General features: G+C 40.6%; 1 protein-coding gene across 1 annotated transcript in view; it reads left to right on the top strand.

Annotated features, from left to right (window-relative positions):
* Nucleotides 1-23,124, top strand: part of RNF185 (ring finger protein 185) — a 38,290-nt gene that overhangs the window by 3,021 nt on the left and 12,145 nt on the right. The window contains exon 2 of the mRNA XM_019426733.2: nucleotides 21,137-21,356. Within this exon, the coding sequence (XP_019282278.1) occupies nucleotides 21,181-21,356 (176 nt within the window). The 5' untranslated portion in view covers nucleotides 21,137-21,180. The remainder of the gene's footprint in view (nucleotides 1-21,136; nucleotides 21,357-23,124) is intronic.

Genomic DNA, 23,124 nt, shown 5'->3' with positions numbered 1-23,124 from the left:
TATTTTTAAATGGTGGAGAATAAATCCAAAGAAGAATGATATTTTCAGGGCACCTGGGTGGCTGAACTGATCAAGTGTCTGACTTTGGCTCAGGTCATGGTCTCCCAGTTCGTGAGTTCGAGTCCCACTCAAGGCTCTCTGCTATCAGAGTGGAACCCACTTCTGATTCTCTGTCTCCCCATCTCTGCCCCTCCCCCACTCACACTGTCCCTCTTTCTCTCAAAAATAAACATTAAAAAAAAAAGGACATTTTGTGACATGTGAAAATTAAAGGAAAATTAAAACTATAAGATTTTATTGGAACACAGCCACACCCATTAATTTACAGATTGTCTTTGACAGAAGAGTTGAGTAGTTGCCCATAGACCATATGGTTCACAAAGTCTAAAATATTTATTATATGGCATTTACAGAAAAAAATTTGCTAGCCCCTGACTTACACCGTGTTAATTTTTTTAACTTAAAAAAATTTTTTTAAATATTTATTTATTTTTGAAAGAGAGAGAGAGAGAGACACAGTGTGAGTGGGGGAGGGGCAAAGAGAGGGGGAGGCACAGAATCCAAAGCAGGCTCCAGGCTCTGAGCACAGAGCCTGACGTGGGGCTTGAACCCACGAACCATGAGATCATGACCTGAGCTGAAGTCAGACACTCAACTGACTGAGCCACCCAGGCGCCCCCATTTTTTCAACTTTTTTATTTTGAAATAATTTTAGACTTGGAAAAATAATACACAAACTTCTTGTATACTTCTCACTCAACTTTCCCTAACGTTAACATTTTACAGAACTGTGTTTAAAATATCTAAATAAGAAATTTAACATTAATTCAGTACTAGTACTAACGAATCTGTAGACTTTATTCAGATTTAGCCATTTGTCCTACTAATGTCCTTTTTCTGTTCCAGTACCCAATCCAGTTTCCCACATTGCATTTAGTTGTCAAGTCTTCTTCTTTTTTTTTTTAGTTAGTTAGCATATGGTGCAACAGAGATTTCAGGAGTAGATTCCTTAATGCCCTTACCCATTTAGCCTGTCCCTCCTCCCTCAACCCCTCCTGCAACCCTCTGTTTGTTCTCCATATTTAAGAGTCTCTTATGTTTTGTCTCCTTCCCTGTTTTTATATTATTTTTGCTTCCCTTCCTGTATGTCCATCTGTTTTGTATCTTAAAGTCCTCATGTGATTGAAGTCATATAATATTTGTCTTTCTCCGATTAATTTTGCTTAGCATAATACCCTCTAATTCTATCCATGGCAAGATTTCATTCTTTTTGATTGCTGGATAATACTCCATTGTATATATATACCACATCTTCTTTATCCATTCATCCGTTGATTGACATTTGGGCTCGTTCTGTACTTTGGCTATTGTCGATAGTGCTGCTGTAAACATTGGGGTACATGTACCCCTTTGAAACAGCATACCTGTATCCCTTGGATAAATATCTAGTAGTGCAATTGCTGGGTCATAGGGTAGTTCTATTTTTAATTTTTTGAGGAACCTCCATACTGTTTTCCAGAGTGGCTGCACCAGTTTGCATTCCCAAGTTGTCAAGGCTTCTTAATATCCAACAATCTGAGACAGTTCCTCAGTCTTTTTTTGTCTTTCATGACGATAAACTTTTGAAGAGGACTGGCCAATTATTTTGTAGAATGTCTTTCAATTAACTCTGAAACAGAATTCATACATTATAAAATCCACCATTTTAAGTGTTTGTTTATTTATTTATTTTGAGAGAGAGAGAGAGAGAGAGAATGTGCATGTGAGAGTGGGGGAGGAGCAGAGAGAGGGAGAGAGAATCCCAGGCAGACTCTGTACTGATAGTGCAGAACCCAACACAGGGCTTGATCTCACAACTGTGAGACCATGACCTGAGCTGAAATCAAGAGTCAGACGTTTAACCTACTGAGGCACCCAGGTGCCCCATAAAATTCACCATTTTAAAGAGTTCAGTAGTTTTTAGTATGTTCACAAGGTTGTGCAACCATCACAACTATTTTTTTTTTTTAAGTAAATATATTTTTTGTTTTTTTTTTTGTTTTTTTTATTTTATTTTATTTTTATTTTTTAATATATGAAATTTACTGTCAAATTGGTTTCCATACAACACCCAGTGCTCATCCCAAAAGGTGCCCTCCTCAATACCCATCACCCACCCTGCCCTCCCTCCCACCCTGCCCTCCCTCCCACCTCCCATCAACCCTCAGTTTGTTCTCAGTTTTTAACAGTCTCTTATGCTTTGGCTCTCTCCCACTCTAACCTCTTTTTTTTTTTTTTCCTTCCCCTCCCCCATGGGTTTCTGTTATGTTTCTCAGGATCCACATAAGAGTGAAACCATATGGTATCTGTCTTTCTCTGTATGGCTTATTTCACTTAGCATCACACTCTCCAGTTCCATCCATGTTGCTACAAAAGGCCATATTTCATTTTTTCTCATTGCCACGTAGTATTCCATTGTGTATATAAACCACAATTTCTTTATCCATTCATCAGTTGATGGACATTTAGGCTCTTTCCATAATTTGGCTATTGTTGAGAGTGCTGCTATAAACATTGGGGTACAGGTGCCCCTATGCATCAGTACTCCTGTATCCCTTGGATAAATTCCTAGCAGTGCTATTGCTGGGTCATAGGGTAGGTCTATTTTTAATTTTCTGAGGAACCTCCACACTGCTTTCCAGAGCGGCTGCACCAATTTGCATTCCCACCAACAGTGCAAGAGGGTTCCTGTTTCTCCACATCCTCTCCAGCATCTATAGTCTCCTGATTTCTTCATTTTGGCCACTCTGACTGGCGTGAGGTGGTATCTGAGTGTGGTGTTGATTTGTATTTCCCTGATAAGGAGCAACGTTGAACATCTTTTCATGTGCCTGTTGGCCATCCGGATGTCTTCTTTAGAGAAGTGTCTATTCATGTTTTCTGCCCATTTCTTCACTGGGTTATTTGTTTTTCGGGTCCATCACAACTATTTTAAACCCAGAGCGTTTTCATGTCTCCCAAGAGAAAACCTGTACATGTAACAATCACTCCTTATTCTCCCCTCTTCCCACCCCTGGCAACCATTAGTATAGATTCACACAGTATGTGACCTTTTTACAATATGTGGCCTTTTGTGTCTGGCTTCTTTGATTAAGCATAATGTTTTCATAAGGTTCATCCATGTTGTGTTTTATATCAGTACTTCTTTACTTTTTATTAATGAATAATATTTTGTTGTATGGTTATACCACATTTTGTTTATCCATTCATCAATTAATTAACATTTAGGTTGTTTCTTCCTTTTGGTTATTATGACCAACGCTGCACATTCATGTACAAATTTTCATTTGAACATAATTTCAGTTCTCCTAGATGTGTATACCTGGGAGTGGAATTGCTGGATCATATGGCAACTCTATGTTTAACTTTTTGAGAAACTGCCAAACTGTTTTCCATAGCAGCTGCACCATTTTATATTCTCATTAGCAATATGTGAGGGTTCCATTTTCTCCACATCCTCTTCAACAATTTTCTTGTCCTTTGTTGTTGTTGTTGTTGTTGTTGTTGTTGTTGTTGTTGTTATATCCACCCTAGTGGTTGTGAAGTGGCATCTCGTTGAAGTTTTTATTTTCATTTTTCTAATGACTGATGATATTGAACATCTTCTCATGTGCATATTGGCCATCTGTGTATCTTCTTCAGTGAAATGTCTTTTCAGATCCTTTGCCCATTTCGTAATTGCATAATTTGTCACCATGCACAATTTTGCATGTAAGTATTCAAAGACTTTGCAGATTCCTTGAAGCCCCTTGAAGTAACGTAGAGTGAGCTGAACTGCAAACTCTGAGGCAATGCCAATAACGCCCTGATCTGAATGGAGTTGGATTTGGACATGCTGAAGCACAGAGTAATTGCCCCTTTGAAACTGCTGACCATTCAGAGCTTGTTCAACCCCAACTACTCCTGCTGATCTTGCAGAGCTGGGGTGGCCATGGTCAAGTAAAAGAGGTCCTACAGTATTATTCAAAATATGATAAGACCACTAGGAGATCCTGCTACCTGGGAGCTACTCTCATGGTTGTCTGGTCACAGACAGGGAGTAGAGGAGTCAGTGGCAGTTTGGGATACCCTGGACTTGTGATATTGGTGGCAGAGCTACCAGTGCACCCATGCCTCTTTTGACCCCAAAGCATTTGGCTATATAACCAGATCATCTTAAACATATAATTAAGAATAAAACAGTAATTTTGAAAAAGTTTTTACAAGATGGGGCACCTGGGTGGCTCAGTCAGTTAAGTGTCCGACTCTAATTTCAGCTCAGGTCATGATCTCGTACTTTGTGAGTTCGAGCCCCACATTGGGCTCCATGCTAACAGTGTGGAGCCTGCTTGGGATTCTCTGTCTCTCCCTCTTTCTGTCCCTCCCATGTGTGTGCATGCCCTCTCTCTCTCAGAATAAAATAGGGGCACCTGGGTGGCTCAGTCAGTTAAGTATCGATTTTGGCTCAGGTCATGATCTCATGGTACATAGGATTGAACCCCACATCAAGCTCTGTGCTCACAGTATGGTGCCTGCTTGGGATTCTCTCTCCTCTCTCTCCCCCTTGCCCTATTTGCTCTCTTTCTCTTTCAAAATAAATAAACTTGAAAATAAATAAACTTTAAAAATATTTTCAAAAATACAAGTTTTTACAAAGAAAAAAATTTTAATTTTCAATGCTTCTAATATTTTGCTACAGTAAACTAAATGAGTATTAGTTTTACTTTTTCACCTCACTGTACATGTGTACCAATAGTAAGAGTGTTTTTAATGTGATAAAAATTTTTAAATTCATGGACAATTGTGATTTTTTTCCCATTTATTATTATGATCATTTTTAAAAAAATTTTTTTTAATGTTTATTTATTTTTGAGACAGAGAGAGACAGAGCATGAACGGGGGAGGGTCAGAGAGAGAGGAAGACACAGAATCCGAAACAGGCTCCAGGCTCTGAGCTGTTAGCACAGAGCCCGACACGGGGCTCAAACTCACGGACCGCGAGATCGTGACCTGAGCCGAAGTCGGACGCTTAACCGACCGAGCCACCCAGGCGCCCCATGATCATTTTTTATAGCTTCAGCTTGCATTTTTATTGTGTGCACTACTGTGCCAAGCAAGGATTGTCTATGTTATCCTCAGGCATTTTATTTGTTGGTAGAATTTGTGTCCATAATAAAAAAATATAGTCCAAAATGCAAAATCTTTACATTCAACTAAAAGGGGACCGTTCAAGAAGACTAATATGCACTATTCCTTCTTTACTTCAGGCTTAATACCATATTAGGAGCTTTCCTAGCATTAGAGGACTGAAAGTTTAGAAACTATATGTTTCCTTTTCCAGAGATTAGTTGGTCTGTGAAAGGAGAGTGGAAGAACTGGGGGATGAGGAATGAGATATGGTTATCCTCACAATTAGGAACCAAATAGAGACATATTCCTGAAAAACATTAATTTAGTCATTCACTCAATTTAACAGTATTTTAATAGAATATGTAGAAATTTAAATGGGAGACATTACAGTATAGATAGCACAGATCTTTCTTACTGATTTAGAAGTAAGAAAAGATTTAGCCAAGGGCCAAACTTTGAAGATGCAAGGAAAAAGACATATTCTGGGGAGCAAATATCTTGAACAGGTGAGAGGAAATGTAATCCATGGTATGGTTGGAAACTTTAGCCTTAGTTAAGAGCAGAGATAGTTCATGCATGGTAATAAAGAGAGAAAAAAGAATATAAGCCTACAGACAGCCAGGTTGTCCTATTTGGAAGTAGGAAGATAAGGCAGATTGTGTTTTTATTTTTTTCAGTGAAATAATAAGGATGGTCATTAGTGAAGGTGAAGAGAAGGTAGGGGCCATTTGTAATTGAAGGAGTAAAAAGTTATGAAACAGCCCTCACAGACTGATAAGTTAGATTGACTCTGAAACTATGGAAGGATTGCTGGAAATTGCAAGGGGTCTTTTGAGGTCATAAATTCACAGTAAAGTGATTTGCACCAAATCTCCTTCTTCCTTGTGTGGACATATTCAGTTTTTTTAATGTGTCAATAAGTAGGAAGGCATTATTTTGCTGGTTTACATTTTTTTTTAATGGTTGTGATAATAAAGTTTATTTCTAATTTTTATTTATTTATTTTTTCTGTAATTCATTTCCAAGTTAGCATATAGTGCAACAATGATTTTAGGTGGTTTACATTTTGTTGTTGTTGTTTTGGTTTTTGGGGGTTTTTTTTTTTGGTTTTTTGGCTTTTGGTTTTTGGTTTTTTTGTTTGTTTTTTAGGTTTACATTTTAGGTTTACATTTTTTAAAGTAAGTTCTTTGATGGAAACTAAGGGAGAGGAAGGAAATTAGGGAGGTATGCATATGGATAAAAGGATGGACCATGAGATCTAAATAAGATAAAAGGGAAGTAAGGACTTGAAGAGTCTTGATATACAGTAAAAAAGGGGTAAAGTTAATGAACTGGCCATCCCAGTTATTTGAAGTTTTATCAAACTGAATAGTAGGAGGAGGAAATTTGCTGGAATTTAGAAAGTGGTGGTCAGATGATGAAACTACTGAAATACATGTTTTGTTGTTGTTTTTAATTAAGTAGGCTCTCTGCCCAACACGGGGCTTGAACTTATGAAATCAAGAAATCAAGAGTCGTATGCACTACCGACTGAGCCAGCCAGGTGCCCCTGAAATACATGTTTTAAAAGTCCCGTAATAGTTGGGGCACCTGGGTGGCTCAGTCGGTTAAGCATCCAACTTTGGCTCAGGTCATGATCTCGTGTGTGAGTTCGAGCCCCACATCAGGCTCTGTGCTGACTGCTTGCTCAGAGCCTGGAGCCTGCTTCAGGTTCTGTGTCTCCTCCTCTCTCTGCCCCTCCCATACTCATGCTCTGTCTTGCTCTGTCTCTCAATAATGAATAAACGTTTAATAGTTATTGACAATAATAGTTAATAGTTAATAACAGTAATAGTTAATGACAAATTTTAGAGAATGGCCACAGAAGTGGGTTGGTGAAGTTGGGTAGAAAACAAGATCTTAGGGAAAAGCTTAGAGAAGCAGGTCGCTGGAGTAGGTACTAGACAAATTATCTCTGGAGATATTAAACATACTCTTTAAAAAAATTTTTTTTATGTTCATTTTTGAGAGAGACAGAGTGTGAGCAAGGGAGGGAGGGCAGAGAGAGAGACAGGGAGACCCAGAATCCAAAACAAGCTCCAGTGGGGATGTGGGGCTTGAACTCATGAACCGCAAGACCATGACCTGAGCCGAAGTCTGAGGCTTAACCGACTGAGCCACCCAGGTGCCCCATGCATACTCTTAATAATAATGTGGTAGAGAGAAGTGCAGTTAGGCAGATGATAAAATAGAGAAATTAAAGGACATGACCAGCTAGGTCAAAAGAAATATTGTATTGATTAGATTAGAGTTGGTAATCAGCTACATTGATAATGTGTTGATAATAAGTTCTATTCAATACTTCTTCGAACCAGTCTTTTTGTACTTTGTACAGTGAATTATGCAGTGTTGTGTCAGGAGGTTCTAGAGAGGTATCTTTGCAGGTGTTAGCAGGGGGTGGGGGGTGTCTGCTGACCACCATTAAATTTTTCTTTGTCCAGTGTCCAGCCTCAGGTTGGAGCTATTATGCAAAGAAGTGAGGGTTATTTAACAAGGAATTAGGACTGTATGAAATACAGAGGTTTCTTTCAACCTAAATAAATTCTCCACATTTTGTTTTTTAATAAGCCCTATTTCCCTTATTAACTGGTATCACAGTACCTTAAAAAGGACAAATAACATCGGGACTTGTTTTTAGAAACAATCAGGAAGTTCTAGGCTAAAACTGTTTGGGGTGAGGGATACAAAACAGTAAGTTTAATTGTTAAAGTAATATATACTCATTTTAGACATTTTGGAAACTACAGAGAAGCTTCCCTCTCTTCCCACCCCCCATTATCTCTAGCTCCTTATCTTAAGAGAGCATTTGTTACAGTTGCTTTATTTCCTTGTTTCTCCTCCACTGTGTACATTTTTAGTGGTTAGAATCATTCACTGCACATAGTTCTATAGCTTGCTTTTTCCTGTTAGCATTGTAATGTTAATGTCTCCATGCTTTTGCCAGCCTTTTCGGTAAGCATTGCTTCTGATACATTTACTTAACCATTCATTTATTTAATAAGTCAGTAAATCTTATTGTATAGATAATGATATATACAACAATTAATCAGCATGTTTTTAGTGAGTGGAAATCTGGTTTTCTTTCTAATAAGAAGCCCAGATTATTTTTTAAAAACTTTTATTGTGGTAAAATATACATCACAGAATTTGCTATTTTAAAACCATTTTTGAGTGTACAATTCAGTGGCATTTAAGTACATTCACAATGTTGTGCAACCATCATCACTATCTTTCCAAAACTTTATCATTACCCCAAACAGAAACTCTATACCCATTAAACAATAACCTCCCATTTGCCCCTCATCCTAGTTCCTGGTAACTTCTAATCCACTCTGGTCTCTATGAATTTGTCTTCTGTAGATATTTTCTCTCTCTTTTTTTTTAAAGACAGTATTCACCCATTTTTATTTTATTTTTTTAAAGTAGGCTCCACACCCATCATGGGGCTTGAATTCACGACCCTGAGATCAAAAGTCATGCTCCACCAACTGAGCCAGCCAGGCACCCCTATTGTAGATATTTTCTGTTAAGGGAATCGTATAATAAATTACCTTTTGTGGAAATATAGGGATCTTTTTTCCACCTTTTTTTTTGATGTTTATTTTTGAGAGATTGAGAGAGAGACAGAGTGTGAGTGGCGGAGGGGCAAAGAGAGGGGGAGACACAGAATCCAAAGCAGGCTACAGGGTCTGAGCTGTCAGCACAGAACCCAACATGGGAACCTAACCCACGAACCACAAGATAATGACCTGAGCCGAAGTCAGATGCTTAACTGACTGAGCCACCCAGGCACCCCTCCAATTTTTTTTTTATTGTAGTAAAATACACATAACATAAAATTTATCATCTCAACCATTTTTAAGTGTATAGTTGAGTGGTATTAAGTACTTTCATATTGTGGTGCAGCCATTATCCATCTCCAGAATTCTTCATTTTGCAAAACTGGAACTCTATACCCATTAAGCAGTAGCTTGTCAGTCCCTTTTCTCACCTATGCCTGGCAACCACAATTCTTTCTGTCTCCATGATTTTGACTACTCTAAGTACCTCATATAAGTGGAGTACTACAGGGGCACCTGGGTGGCTCAATCGGTTAAGCATCCAACTTCAGCTCAGGTCATGATCTCACACTCCGTGAGTTCAAGCTCCTTGTCTGGCTCTGTGCTGACATCTCATAGCCTGGATCCTGCTTCAGATTCTGTGTCTCCCTCTCTCTATACCCCTCCCTTGCTTGCACTCTGTCTCTCTTTGTCTCTCAAAAAAAAAAACAACGTTAAATTTTTTTTTAAATAAGTGGAGTACTACAGTATTTGTCTTTTTGCTACTGGTTTATTTCACTTAGCATAATGTGCTCAAGGTTCATCCATGTTGTAGTGTGTATCAGAATTTTTTTCCTTTTTAGGGCTGAATAATGCTCCATGGTATGCATATACCACATTGTGTTTATCCATTTATTTATGTGTGGATGGAAACTTGGGTTGCTTTCATGTTTTAGCTATTGGGAATAATGCAGATAGGAACATGGGTGTACAAATATCTCTTCAAGACCCTGCTTTCAGTTCTTTTGGATATATATACCCAGAAGCATAATTGCTGGATCATATGGTAATTCTGTTGTTAACTTTTTGAGGAACTGCCATAGTGTTTTCCATAGCAGCTGTGCCATTATACTTTCCAACCTAAAGTGCACAAAGGTTTCAATTTCTTCACCTCCTCACCAACACTTGTTATTTTCTGTTTGGTGGATTTTTTGTTTTGTTTTTGTTTTTTTAATAGTTGCTATCCTAATGGGTATGAAGTAGTATTTCATAGTTTTGATTTAGATTTTTCTTATATACATATCCATATATATGTACATATGTACATATGTACATATATATGCATATATATGTACATATGTACATATGTACATATATATGGATATGTATATGCGTTTTGTTTTTTTAGAGAGAGAGAGAGCGAGCACGCATGAGTGTGAGAGGGGGAGGTGCAGAGAGGGAGGAGAGAGAATTCCAAGCAGGCTTCAGGCTAAGCATGGAGCTTGATGCCGGGCTCAATCCCATAACCCTGGGTTCGTGACCTGAACCAAAATTGAGAGTTGGTCGCTCAACCAATTGAGCCACCTAAGTGCCCCTTGGATTTTTCTAGTTACTGATGTTAAGCATTTTTGCATGTTGTTTTTGGTCACTTGTATATTTTTGGAGAAATGTCTATTCAAGTCCTTTGTCCTTTTTTGAAAGGGATTGTTGTTGAGTTTTAGGAATTTTCTATATATTCTGGATACTGATTTCTCAGATATATGATTTGCAAATATTTTCTCCCATTCTGTAAGTTGCCTTTTTACTCTGTTTAGATAGTGTCTTTTGATGCACAAAATTTTTTAATTTTCATGAAATCTGTCTATTTTTTCTTCTTTGCTTGTGCCATTGATGTGTTAACCAAGTAATCACTGCCAGAAATGTAGTATTTAAAGCATGTAAAAAGCTACCAAGTGGGTTTTGGCTTAAGGTTCTCAGAAGTGGCCTGAACTGCCACATAGCTATCATGGACCCTACTTTTCTACTCTTCACATCAGCTAGGATGTCATAAGTCCATCTCCATTGAGCAGTGGGAACATGACATAACTGAATGGTGGTTCCTCTGTGCCCCAGCTGGTCTAAGGACACACAGAAATCAGAAGCAGTAGGCTATGCCTGTTTCTGTGGAAATGGCCTAGGAGTCTGGCTGGCCATTCCACCCTGGGACCAAGTTGACTCCCCTGGTAGTCTCTATAGCACCTGATTATTTAATATCCATGCTCTCAGTTGCTCCTCAGAAGTGCCTTGTGGAATAGGCATGGAGGGAGTTTTTAAAGATGGACAGCTCTCTGAATATGGGAGTGGGTACTGGGCAAAAGCCCAGGAAAATTACTTGTCTTTACTTACTGCCATCTCTGCAGAGGGGGTTTTCAGTGTGAGATGCTTTTTTTTTTCTTTAATGTCAGTTAAATTCTCACTAGACTATAGACTTCTTGAGGACAGGAACCAGACTTTGTCTGATTTATATTTAATTGCTCAATATTGCTCAGTATTTCACTGAGCATAGTTCTTGGCCATTCTCCAAATGTTTCCCAAACTGCTCTGACAATTAATATCAGGTGGCTCAGGACACAAATCTGATTTGTAGAAGTCAATCTTACATATTATTCAAAATGATGTCATTTTGGTTTTATTATTTTAAACCATAGTTGTTTTATCTTATATATGTTCTCCTGATGGTCCTCCTTGGGACCTCCCTTTGAATGGAGAAGTGAGATTATTGCTTTGTCAAGTATGAGCTGGATGTTTTTGGGTTTTTTTTTAATTATTTTTTTAAAATTTTTTTAACGTTTGTTCATTTTTGAGAGAAAGAGTATGAGCGGGGAAGGGGCAGAGAGAGAAAGGGGGACACAGAAACTGAAGCAGGCTTCAGGCTCTGAGCTGTCAGCGCAGAGCCCGACGCGGGGCTCGAACTCACAAACTGCAAGATCATGACCTGAGCTGAAGTCGGACGCTCAACCAACTGAGCCACCCAGGCGCCCCTGAGCTGGATGTTTTTAAGTTCTTAGAAAGTTTTCTCCTTGGGGCACCTGGGTGGCTCAGTCGGTTAAGTGTCTGACTCTTGACTTTGGCTCAGGTCATGATCTCATGTTTCTTGAGTTTGAGCCCCATGTCAGGCTCTGCACTAGCACGCAGATCCTGTTTGGGATTCTCTCTCTCTCTCTCTCTCTCTGTCTCTGTCTCTGTCTCTTTCTCTGCCCCTCCCCTGCTCGCATTCTCTTTCTCTCTCTCTCCCTCTCCCTCCCTCAAAATAAATTTTATTTAAAAAAAAAAAAGTTTTCTCATTAATTAGTTAAATCTTGTCATTCATTTTCTTTTTATTCTACTTTCAGAATATTTTAGCAGTCTTTAGCTCAACCTCAGGTAAAATCTGAATTAATGAGATTTTATAGAATCTATATTAACAAGGATTTACTGACTGCATGAAAACAAAAGCAAAAGTCTCATTTTGAAAACTTTCTGGGGGCGCCTGGGTGGCTCAGTTGGTTAAAGTGTATGACTTTGGCTCAGGTCATGATCCTTGCAGTTCATGAGTTCGAGCCCCACATCAAGCTCTCTGCTGTCAGTTCAGAGCACCCTTTGGATACTCTGTTCCTCTCTCTCTGCTCCTCCCCCACTTGAACTCTCTCCCTCTCAAATAACCAAACTTTAAAAAAAAAAAAAATGAAAACTTTTTCTGATAACAAAGGAAGGGTAGATACAATTATTCCATTTGCATGTGAGGACTCTGGCTTAGTGAGTGGCAGAGCTGAGCATCAGACTAGGTCCTCTGGCTCCAGATTCTTCCTTTCACTGTATTATCCTAGAAATCCACAGTCCTCAGTTGAGATCTGTCCAATCTGAAGATGTTTGCTTTAATACAATATTTTATGCAATTATATTGGTTTGAATTGAAATTGGCAGATCCTCATCATTCATTCATATGCATTCATCAGACATTTACTTTGTGTCAGGAACTGTGCTTGTGGCTCTAGGAGGTGTCTGACTTAGAGTGAGAAATAGAAAGTTCAGTGAATAATTCAACCTCTGTGTCAGTAGTTATCTCTAATAGAGGTAGGTACCAATTTGGGAAAACCCAAACCTTTTTCTGGTGCAAATTCCTGATTTTTTTTTTTTTTTTCATTTCTTTAAGAGTTTGGGCAATATTTAACTTAAAAAAAAAAAAAAAAAGGTCTAAAACAGTTATGTTAACATTTCCAGTTCTGAAAAACGTTGCTAAAGAATGTCTTTTTTTTTTTTTAATGTTTTTTATTTATTTTTGAGAGAGAGTGTGAGCATGGGAGGTGCAAAGAGAGAGAAAGAGAGAGAGAATCTGAAGTGGGCTCCATGCTGACAGCAGAGAGCATGATGCGGGGCTCAAACTCATGAACCAAGAGATCATGACCTGAGCCCAAGCTGGACACTCAACCAACTGAGCCACCCAGAATATCTGGAGCCCCAAGAATATCTTGTTCTTTTAGGATACTGATTTCTACAACTTCAATTGGCTAAACTGAGTCATATTGAGCTGTATAGTTCTAAGTACTCCTTGCCATCAGGTCCATCAACCCACACACATTTATGAGGTGTCCTTGAGGTGCCTGCCCCTGTGCTGAGTAAGGCACCTGGAAGCTGTGTCTGAGCTCAAGGAGACAGACATACGAACAGATCACTGAGGTACTGTTAAGCACATTGGCTTGGGAGTTGGGAAGCTTTGCCTCTGACTGGCTCTGTGACCATGATTAAATGATTTAACTAATCTAAGTTTTAATCTAACATCCCAGGGGATGCTAACAATGGTATAGTGGTGTTTACCTCAAAGGCAGGGTATAAAGATTAAATGAGGTAATTCATGTAAATGGCACTGAGTGTTAGCTGATATTATTCATGGTGATAACATATGACTCCTAATTTTAATACTTTCATGGAAAATCGGATTTTGCCTGGATCAAACTAAGTGTGTCGCATTCTGGATTTTCTCATACACAGGTCTGATGTTTCACCTACTATGCCTTCAAAGAATGATGATCATTCATAAAGGGAAGTTGTGGCTTATTCATTGAGCAAATTAAACAAGTACCTGATTACATAGCTCTGTGGGGAATATAAAGAAGCAGTACACCTTCAGTGTACTCCGTCAGACCTTACAGGGAGGGGAAATTAACATTTCTTAAGCACTTAACTGTGTTGGCACTGTGCTAGTCCCTTATTGTTGCATCTCTTTAATCCTTATAAACTATCCTATGAGGAAGGTAATAACCCCTTTTACATATATGAGTAAAACAAAGGCTCAGAGAGAAAATAACATGTAAAGTTACAGAGTAAGTGGCAGAGCTGAGATTTGAACCCAAAGCCATCAAATTCCTCTGCCATGTGTGTTTTTAAGGACAAAAGTCCTTAAAAAGTTAAAGAACATTTTAAGACAGTAAAGGATGACAAAAGGCAGCTCTTGGGTGACCCTTAAAAGCTTGTGCCAGGGATTGTCCAAATCTTGCTTCATCCTTTCTTAGGAAACCTGATAAGCTTTAAGAAAAAGCATTGAAGTTTAAAACAAAACAAAACAAAAAACCCTTTCGATTCAAACATAGCAGAAGAAAATCTGAAGAAGTAGGAACAGCTGACCCCAGAATCCCCATTTAGATATGAAGGGCACAAGGACTCCAAGGCCTTTCTTCCTGCCTCAGTCCCAACCCTTGTTGTCTTGCCACTCCTATATGTGTCCTGGGCTCCAGCCATTGAACTCAGCACAATAAATTGTCCGCTTGTCCTATGTGCTGTGTGTTTCGTCCTCCCCACCATGCCCTGCCTGCCGTCACACACTCTGTACATATTTTTATCAGCACTCAGTGCTGTGCTGATAGTAAGCTAAGCGCTGTGCTGAAGGTAAGGTTGCCTTGTTGGTTTATTTGTCTGTGTCTCCCTAGATAAACCCTTTATCTCTGTATCCTGAATGCTTGGCAAATAAGCTGTTTAATAAATCTTTGAAGGTAAGAGAGGGGTTGGTTGAACAGATAGGGAGGTTAAAGGGTGCCATAGAAAAGAACCAGTGCATCCCCAAGAAAAAGAGGCCAGTCTTTTCAACTTCTTCTGTCCTTTGAGACTTTAAAGGCCATTCATGCCCTTGGTCCTATATTTGAGGGCCAGGCCTCTGGGACCTACCTAAACTCCATTTTAGACTCTAAAATGTTAGAGCCTGGTTTCTATGTGTTCCAAGTTCCAATCAGCTTACTCAGATTTCTTCCCACTCCAAACTTCTGAGTGTGATATAGGCATTCTCAGAATGCATGTCTCGCCTCTGCCTACATGTGATCCAACAGCATCCTAATGAGCAGCAGAGACAGGCTCAGGCAAGCTACAGTTCCTGGAAGAAAGCTTCTGTATGAACAAGCATGTGCCCACAGGAACAAGAACTCTGCTGGGTACCCACTTGGGTCATGCCAATTATTTATCACCCAAATTTGTAATCTTCATAACTAGGATTAACATTCTTAGATGCCTTGGTACACCCTGGTCCAGGAACTTAGAGTTTTAAGGGGTAGAGAAGGCAGATTTTGAATACCTACAGTTCTCTAGAACGTGAAAACTGAATACAAGAATGTTACGAAGAGATTTCTTCATGAGGTCGAGTTCCCCAGTGTTTCCTGCAGGGACATGCAACTTTTCCATTCTCTCCCTTGCTCAGTTCCTGTGAGGTAGGCCAGGCCAGCTCTGGGAAGGTAATAGGAGTGAGGCTGGGTCAATCAATTTCAGCTACCAGGTTCTGCATTCCTAAGGGATCATCACGTATTGCAAATCTGCTTTAGTTCCAGCACCATATGGTGCCACTCTGGACATCTCAACTTTAGGAATGTTTTTTAAAACTAGGTATGAATTTGTTTCTTTAATGATCAGCTCTGTCTTGGATGGAGCACGTGCTGGTCTGAGATCTCAGCAGACTTGTCCCCCAACCCAAAGATTTATCTGACCTTCATAGTGCCTGTGGACTGTAGCTGGGGTGGGTGTATATTCTGAAGGACAGGCCCTGTGATCACTGTCCCTCCCAAACTCTGTGCTGTGCCATATTGCTTTGTGCTTTTGGTAGCGTTCTTCCCCTTTTGAGAGCTGGGTTTCCAAACTCTTCATCAAAGAATCACCTGGAGTGGAAAGTAGGGACCCTTATTTGAAAATAAGATTCTTATTTGAAAAACAGATTCTTGGGCATTATCCAGATCCAAATCCTACTTAAATCACTGAGGAGGTCTAGGAACCAGATTTCTGGGAGGGTGCCTTGTTTAGGAAAAACAGGCAAGTTTGATGGAGCCCCTTATTAAGAATTCTTATAATTATCCATGTGTCTTCGTTAGCTCCTATTCTATATTCCAGAGCCTCAACTTGGCCTTGCTCTTCTTCGTGACCCCCCCCCCCTCCACACACACAGTTGGTAGCCCCAAGCATCAAATGTAATTGGTATTGGAGATCTGTGGATTGAACGCATAAATGCACGAGTGATGAGTTTGCTTCACACTCCAAAGAACAGTTGCAGCATTGGACAATGAATTTGAGCGAAACAAAGACCAGGTATTTAATTTTGTAAAGCTGCATATTAAAGGGTAGCATGTCAGAATGAAAAGAGCACTGATGTTGTGTTGGAAAGTCTGAATTTGGCACTGTATGATGGCCTGGCCTTGTGCAAGTCCTCTAACCTCCCTGGCCTGATGACCTCATCTGTGAAATGGAGTGTAAAATAGTAAAAGCTATTACCTCAGCAGAGTGGTAATAGATGTGAATATGTTTGAAAAGCTGATTCAGATCAGGAGTGAAGAATGGTCAAAGTAGGGACTGGGGCACAGAACCAGCCACAACAAGGTTGCTATGTAGTCAGGTTGAAGTTCTTGGTTCCTATAGGGACCAGGAGAAAGTTTGAGTAAGATGGCAGCTAAGGCATGCTAAGGGCCTGCCTTCCTTTTACTCTGTCTACTTCCTGAGCCAACCAGGACCCTTTGTCCTCTGAGCCACTGTCCCATTCCTGGGCCCATGAAGCTGTGGCCACATTCTGTTGTTCTGCAGGTGTTCAGTGGACAGTCCCCAGGGAAGGCTGCTCATCTCTGCCATGTCGCCTTGGTGTGGTGAGGTTCCTGTACATGAGGGTAGAAAGGAGGTGTGGAGAGGTCTCTGGGGATAGGTGTGTGACTCTGGGGCCCAGGATGTATTTATTGCAAAGAGCGGTTTATGAGCAGCTGGCCTGGGAGTTGACCAAAACCAATCACACATGCCTGCACCCACTCACTCAGCAAATATTTGAGTGCCTACTAGGAGGAGGCTTTAGAGCCTGAGTAGCGACCATGTGGTCAGTCTACTAAGAATTAACATGAGAGTGATGTAGTCTGCTTGGAGTTGGAATGTGCAGCCCTATGCCAATGCCTGACTTGCTGCAGGCCTGCTACTGCCTACACACTGAGCTGTCTGTCCTGTTAACTGTCTCCTGACCATTCCCACTCCCAACACCTACCTTGGTCCTGACTGTCCCCTCAAGACTTATATCCCTAAGTAATATGAGCCATGCAGAGCCTTGTTGGGTTCAGGGAGCAGAGAGGTAATGGACCAGGGTAAGAGGTGTCTATATACATCTCCCCAGTAGCAACAGCCTACCTTGCTGGGCCCTCTGGGTCACTGTGTTATCTCATAGGGTCACCTTCACAGCCCTTTGTAGGAGGCATGACACCCTCACTTTTCAGGTGAAAACAGGGATTGTAGCCTTCAAGGTATCTACCCAGAGTGGTGTATTCAGGACTTGAACTCAGAACTTTTCAGAATTGGAGGAAACTGGAAGATCGGAAAGTGTTCTTTTTTTTTTTTTTTTTTTTTTTTTTTGACGTACTGTTGGTCTTTTGTCTCATTTCAAAATTAATATGTGTAAAAATGTCAGTTTTGTAAATGTGGGAGACTTAGAAAGTATAAATCACTACCTCTAAGCTCCCACCAATGCAGATAGTCACTATTAACAGTTTGGTATGTTTTTCCACACTTTAAAAGACATTTTATAATAATATCATTATTGTAACAAATGTAATAGTACACATACATTTTACAATTTCTTTAAAAAAATTTTTTTTAATGTTTATTTTTGAGGCGGGGGAGAGGCAGAGAGAGAGAGGGAGACACAATCTGAAGCAGGCTCCAGGCTCTGAGCTATCAGCACAGAGCCCAACATGGGGCTTGAACCCATGAACCGTGGTCAGACATTTAACCAACTGGCCCACCCAGGCAACCCCAATTTTTTAAATGTTACTATAAAGGTAATACCTGTTTGTCATAAAACATTAAATCAGAATAAGAATATGAAACTCGAAAGTTCCCCAGCCCCTGATCAGAGAAATAATTGTCAATAGTTTAGTTTGTGCCTTTTAGGCATTTTCTTTGCATATATTTGTGTGTATGTGTGTGTGTATTCATTTATGTATTTTGTTTTTACCCAAATAAGTTCAGGCACATACTCTTCTGCAATCTAACATGTTTCTGAAAATACCTTTTATTATGGAAGTTTATAAGGACACAAAAATAAGCTAATGGAATAAATCGCCATTCATCATCCAGCTCCAACAACCATCACCTTCCCTGTTCATCTTTTCTCTCCATTTTCACTTCTCCTCCTGGAGTATTTTAAAGCCAATCCCAAATATCATTCCATCATAAATACTTAAGTGTGGATTTCTAGCAGATGAATATTTTCTAAATTATGCAATACCATTATCATACTCAATAAAATTAATAATAATTCCTTAATACCACTAATACCCAGCCTAAATCTAATTTTTGACAGTCATCTCACAAATGTCTTTTTACAGTTGGCTTGTTTGAACCTGGTTCCAGTGAGATCCACACAGTTCCAGTGGCAGATATGTCTCAAGTTTCAATCTAGAATTCCACGCCCCACTTAACGCTATTTATTTTTTGGAGAATTTGGATTATTTGTCCTATGAAAGGTCCCACATTCTGGATTTGCTGATTGCATCCTCCTGGAGTTGTTAAACACATGCATCTATGCCCCATATTTTCTCTAAGTGGGTAATTTATTTTAGAGATATGATTAGAGTCTATGTATTAAGAGTGCTTCGTTGTTGGTGATATGTACTTCCTATTGCATCACAGCAGGAGACTGTCATAAAGATTGATCAGTGAACCTGACTTTATGATTGTCTTTCTACTTCTGTATACACAGTTCTTAATTTTAAAAGGTAAATATATTTAAAAAAAACTCACACCTGTCAGGTACTTGAGCTGGAACGACATGTGAAGGCCATAACATGGCCCTCAGAAGCAGGCTCCATCCTAAGAAGGAGAGAACACTTGTATATGGAGAGAAAGAAGCACTGGGTCAGGGGGAAGGTCTTGGAGCTGAGGCCAATGAGGCACTGGTGCTGCCAGCAGCCAGCTGCCCTTCTGGGACATTATGTAAAATGATGTAACTATGTGAAAAAGTGGTGGTGAGCTGGTTTCCTCTCCCTGCTCAAGTCACTGAGCTGCTGTCGTGAGGAGGGTGCTTGTGAGTCCAGAGTTCTAAGTTGGTGGTGTGTAGGAAGGCTTCTTGGTCTGAGAAGACTGGCTTTTTGGTCTTTACATCTCTTTGAACTTTGGAAGCTGGAATCAGAACAGTCTTCTGGTACTCCAGTGGTGAGTCCCAGACTTGTGGTGGGGCTGCCTGCTTTGGAGAGAGTGGATGAGATGACCTGGGATGGCAGTCTTAGAGCTGGAAGGAAACAACTAGGAGACGATGTAGTCCAGTGCCTCAGTTTACAGATGAAAAAACTGGCCACAGAGGAGAAGGGAGGTTCCCGAAACACCTAGCAAGCTGGAGGCTCAACTGAAGTCAGCATCCAAGCTGCTGGTTTTCTGGCTATGATTACCAGCCAGCATCTCCTACTTAGAATTTCTAGGGTGGTGAGGGTGGCTGGACCAGGCTCTTGACAGATTCTTAATCTATACCCAGAATTTCTGGGTATGGTTGGTGTTGGTTTTGTCCTTCTTTGTGTTCAGCTTCTGGCAGGTTCTTTTATTTGGAGGCAGTGTTGAACAATAGTGTCTTTCTCCTAGCATTTGTTGGCCAGCTTGATCCATGGTGGTACAATGGTTTGAATACAGACTGGGTGTCATGAGTCCCGGTCTTAGCTCCATATTCATCAGAGGACAGGTCTTGGGGTGCAGTTTCCTAAAGAGATTGGACCAGATCAAGTTTGCCCAACACATTGTATGTGCCAGATGATCTCAGTATGCGGATAAACAGTTTTTCTATCATTATGTTTGTAGTTATCTTTCACTTATGGTAACTAATACTGGTTTTCCATGTACAGCAGTGACATAAATCTCTTCTTTAAATGTATTGAGTCTAGGGGCAGTCGGTTGAGCGTCCGACTTCGGCCCAGGTCATGATCTCGTGGTCCATGGTTCGAGCCCCGCATCGGGCTCTGTGCTGACAGCTCGGAGCCCGGAGCCTGTTTCAGATTCTGTGTCTCCCTCTCTCTCTGACCCTCCCGTTCTTGCTCTGTCTCTCTCTGTCTCAAAAATAAATAAACATTAAAAAAAATTTTTAAATGTATTGAGTCTAAAGAGTTGACAGATTTAGACCAAATAAAGTAGATAGTATTTTTAAAAAATTCTTTTTAAACGTTTATTTGGACAGAGAGAGACAGCATGAGCATGGGAGGGGCAGAGAAAGGAGGAGACACAGAATCTGAAGCAGGCTTCAGGCTCTGAGCTGTCAGCACAGAGCCCAACACAGGGCTCGAACCCACAAACCACGAGATCATGACCTGAGCCCAAGTCGGACGCTTAACCGACTGAGCCACCCAGGCACCCCAAAGTAGATAGTATTTTAACCCGATAGAAGGCAGAATGCAAAACATTTTCAAAGACATTGGGCTGAATGGCCTTTCTGATTCTTCTTAGCTTCCTAACCTTTCACAGTTACACTTATATTCTGGCACATACCAGTCACAACTTTTCTGGCCTAACCAGATTCACCCGCCAATATAGTTGCAGTCTAAAGTTAAAGGACAGCCTGTGCACATTCAGTTTTATCGAGCACATATTTGTTACCTGGATTGGTTATCCTGGGAGAATGTATTGTCATGTGGGAAAGGTTCTCAGTTCCTCTGGAGAACCATCTGGAAGGAGGATGCTGTGTATTTGTGCAGTGTATTTGTGTGGTACATTTTAGTCCATCTTCATGAAAGTATCTGAGTCATTGTTCTCTGGGTGGTGCCCCATGAGTGTCATCCTTTGTAGCCTCTGCGAAGTCTGTTTAGGGGTCCAGTCATAATCTGAACTTCAGAACTGAGAAACAATGGAGGTATTGCTATGGAATCTAGGGAGAGTGGGCTGTAGAAATGGGCAATCAAGGACTCTCTGTCTTTCAGGATTTTCCTGGGGAGAATCTTCACTCCGTTTCTGACAGCCAAGGATGGCAAGCAAGGGGCCCTCGGCCTCTGCATCCCCTGAGAACTCCAGTGCAGGGGGGCCCAGTGGTAGCAGCAATGGTGCTGGTGAGAGTGGAGGGCAGGACAGCACCTTCGAGTGCAACATCTGCCTGGACACAGCCAAGGACGCCGTCATCAGCCTGTGTGGCCACCTCTTCTGGTCAGTATCCCTGTCACTGCCCCAGAAGACACACTACTAAGTTTTGAAAGCCTGTGGCCCTGGGCAGCTTTGGAACAAGGGTTTCCCACCCACTTTGGATCTCCTGATACAATCAGGCCCAAGAAGCAGGAGGCCTGGGTTCTTATGCCAGTTCTGTTGCTGATGAGCTGAGTGGCCTTGGGCAAATCATGTCCCAACTCTGGACTCTGTACCCCCACCTCTGAAATGAAAACACTCACCAGTTAGTGAGCAGTTACTATGTGCCACTTGCTGTGCTGAGCAAAGAAGCAGTATGTACAGTGGTTATGAGCAAGGACAGTAGAACCAGACTTCCTTGTTCTGAATCCTGACTCTGCTACTTTCCTACTGGATGACCTTGGGCAAGGTGCTTACACACACTGTGTCTCATTTTACAGGGTTGTTTGTGAGCATCAAATGACTCTAAATACATAAAAAGCTTAGAAGAACATGAGGCACACAGTAAATACTATGTATTAGTGTTGATCCTAATAGATGATCCTAATAATTGTTGCTATATTTTACATATATCAAAATGAAGTGGCAGGGTTAGTTTCATTCTGGCCTCCATCGTTATAGAAGCCCCTCCTGGCTCTGAGATTCTGGGTAAATATTGAGATTTTATTCTTCTCTCTTGATTTTGAACTTGACCTGGAAGGGTGAATTGGAGTAACTGGAGGGGTAAGAATGACAGATAAGGCAAAGAATATGTGCCCTCCAATGCAGGCATTTTCTAGGGATGGACATATGCACTCTTAGATATGAGACCTTGAGACCCCGAGGCTGCTGTATACCTCAAATAGCACCCTGGATGGGAGGCTGGGAAGTGTTAGGAAACAAGAGTCATTAAGGGAGGGTTGGGCCAGATTATCAAACCCAGATTTGATTGAGGACATAAAGCTGTGGGATATTTTTGAGCAGGGAAGTGGCGTGAAGAACGGGACATTTAAGCAGTATTTAAGGGAGTTTAAGTTGGCAGCAGTGACAAAGATAAATTTATTGGTGAATAAATAGAATGGGGCAGATTTTGTTCTGGTAGCTCTTGCCCTAATCATCAAGTTTTATGCAGAAACTATTGTCTCCTAGAAATTGGAGATTCTCTGGGGAATCATATAACCAGGACTTGAAATGAGTGTCATAATTAAGAACTAAATGAAGGTACCATTGGAAAGAACACAGACTCTAAAATGAAACAGATGCTTCCAATTAGAGTGGTTTGTCCCTGAGCAAATCTACCAGCCTCTCTGTACTTCAGTTTTCTCATCTGTGCAATGAAGAGATAATTATACTTTGTCATAGGTTAATATGACCCTCCAGTAATATTAATAAATGAAAAGCTCGTCAGCCACAGCCTGGCACACAATAGTTGCTTAATAAATGGAAGTGATCACCATCTTTGTTATAATTCTGGACTTTCCCCTACAGGAAAGTTACTTTCACTTCTCCCCCACAGCCTTTGAGGGAAGTTGCTAGGGGAGATCTGCCATGATTTGAGGTGCCTTAGGCTCAGTTTGGAATGGTACTGCAAGGTTAATGTGGGAGTCAGATGTCAGATGTGTCTGTTATATCCAGTGAGATTGCATATCTGGATTGTGAGGCTAAACTGGTTCAGGAACTGGGAAAGGAATTATCCTCTGAGTCCAAATTTTACTCGGCTAGAGGAGTCATGTTTTATGAGGGACAGAAACCGTGTCCACATTTTCCACTCTCCTGGCTCATAGGTGTGCAGTGGATATTTGTTAGTTGGATG

The sequence above is a fragment of the Panthera pardus genome, unplaced genomic scaffold, assembly GCF_024362965.1.
Source record: "Panthera pardus isolate Hobbes unplaced genomic scaffold, ASM2436296v1 HiC_scaffold_15, whole genome shotgun sequence".
Lineage (NCBI taxonomy): Eukaryota > Metazoa > Chordata > Mammalia > Carnivora > Felidae > Panthera > Panthera pardus.
This window is presented reverse-complemented; position numbering and strand designations above follow the sequence as displayed.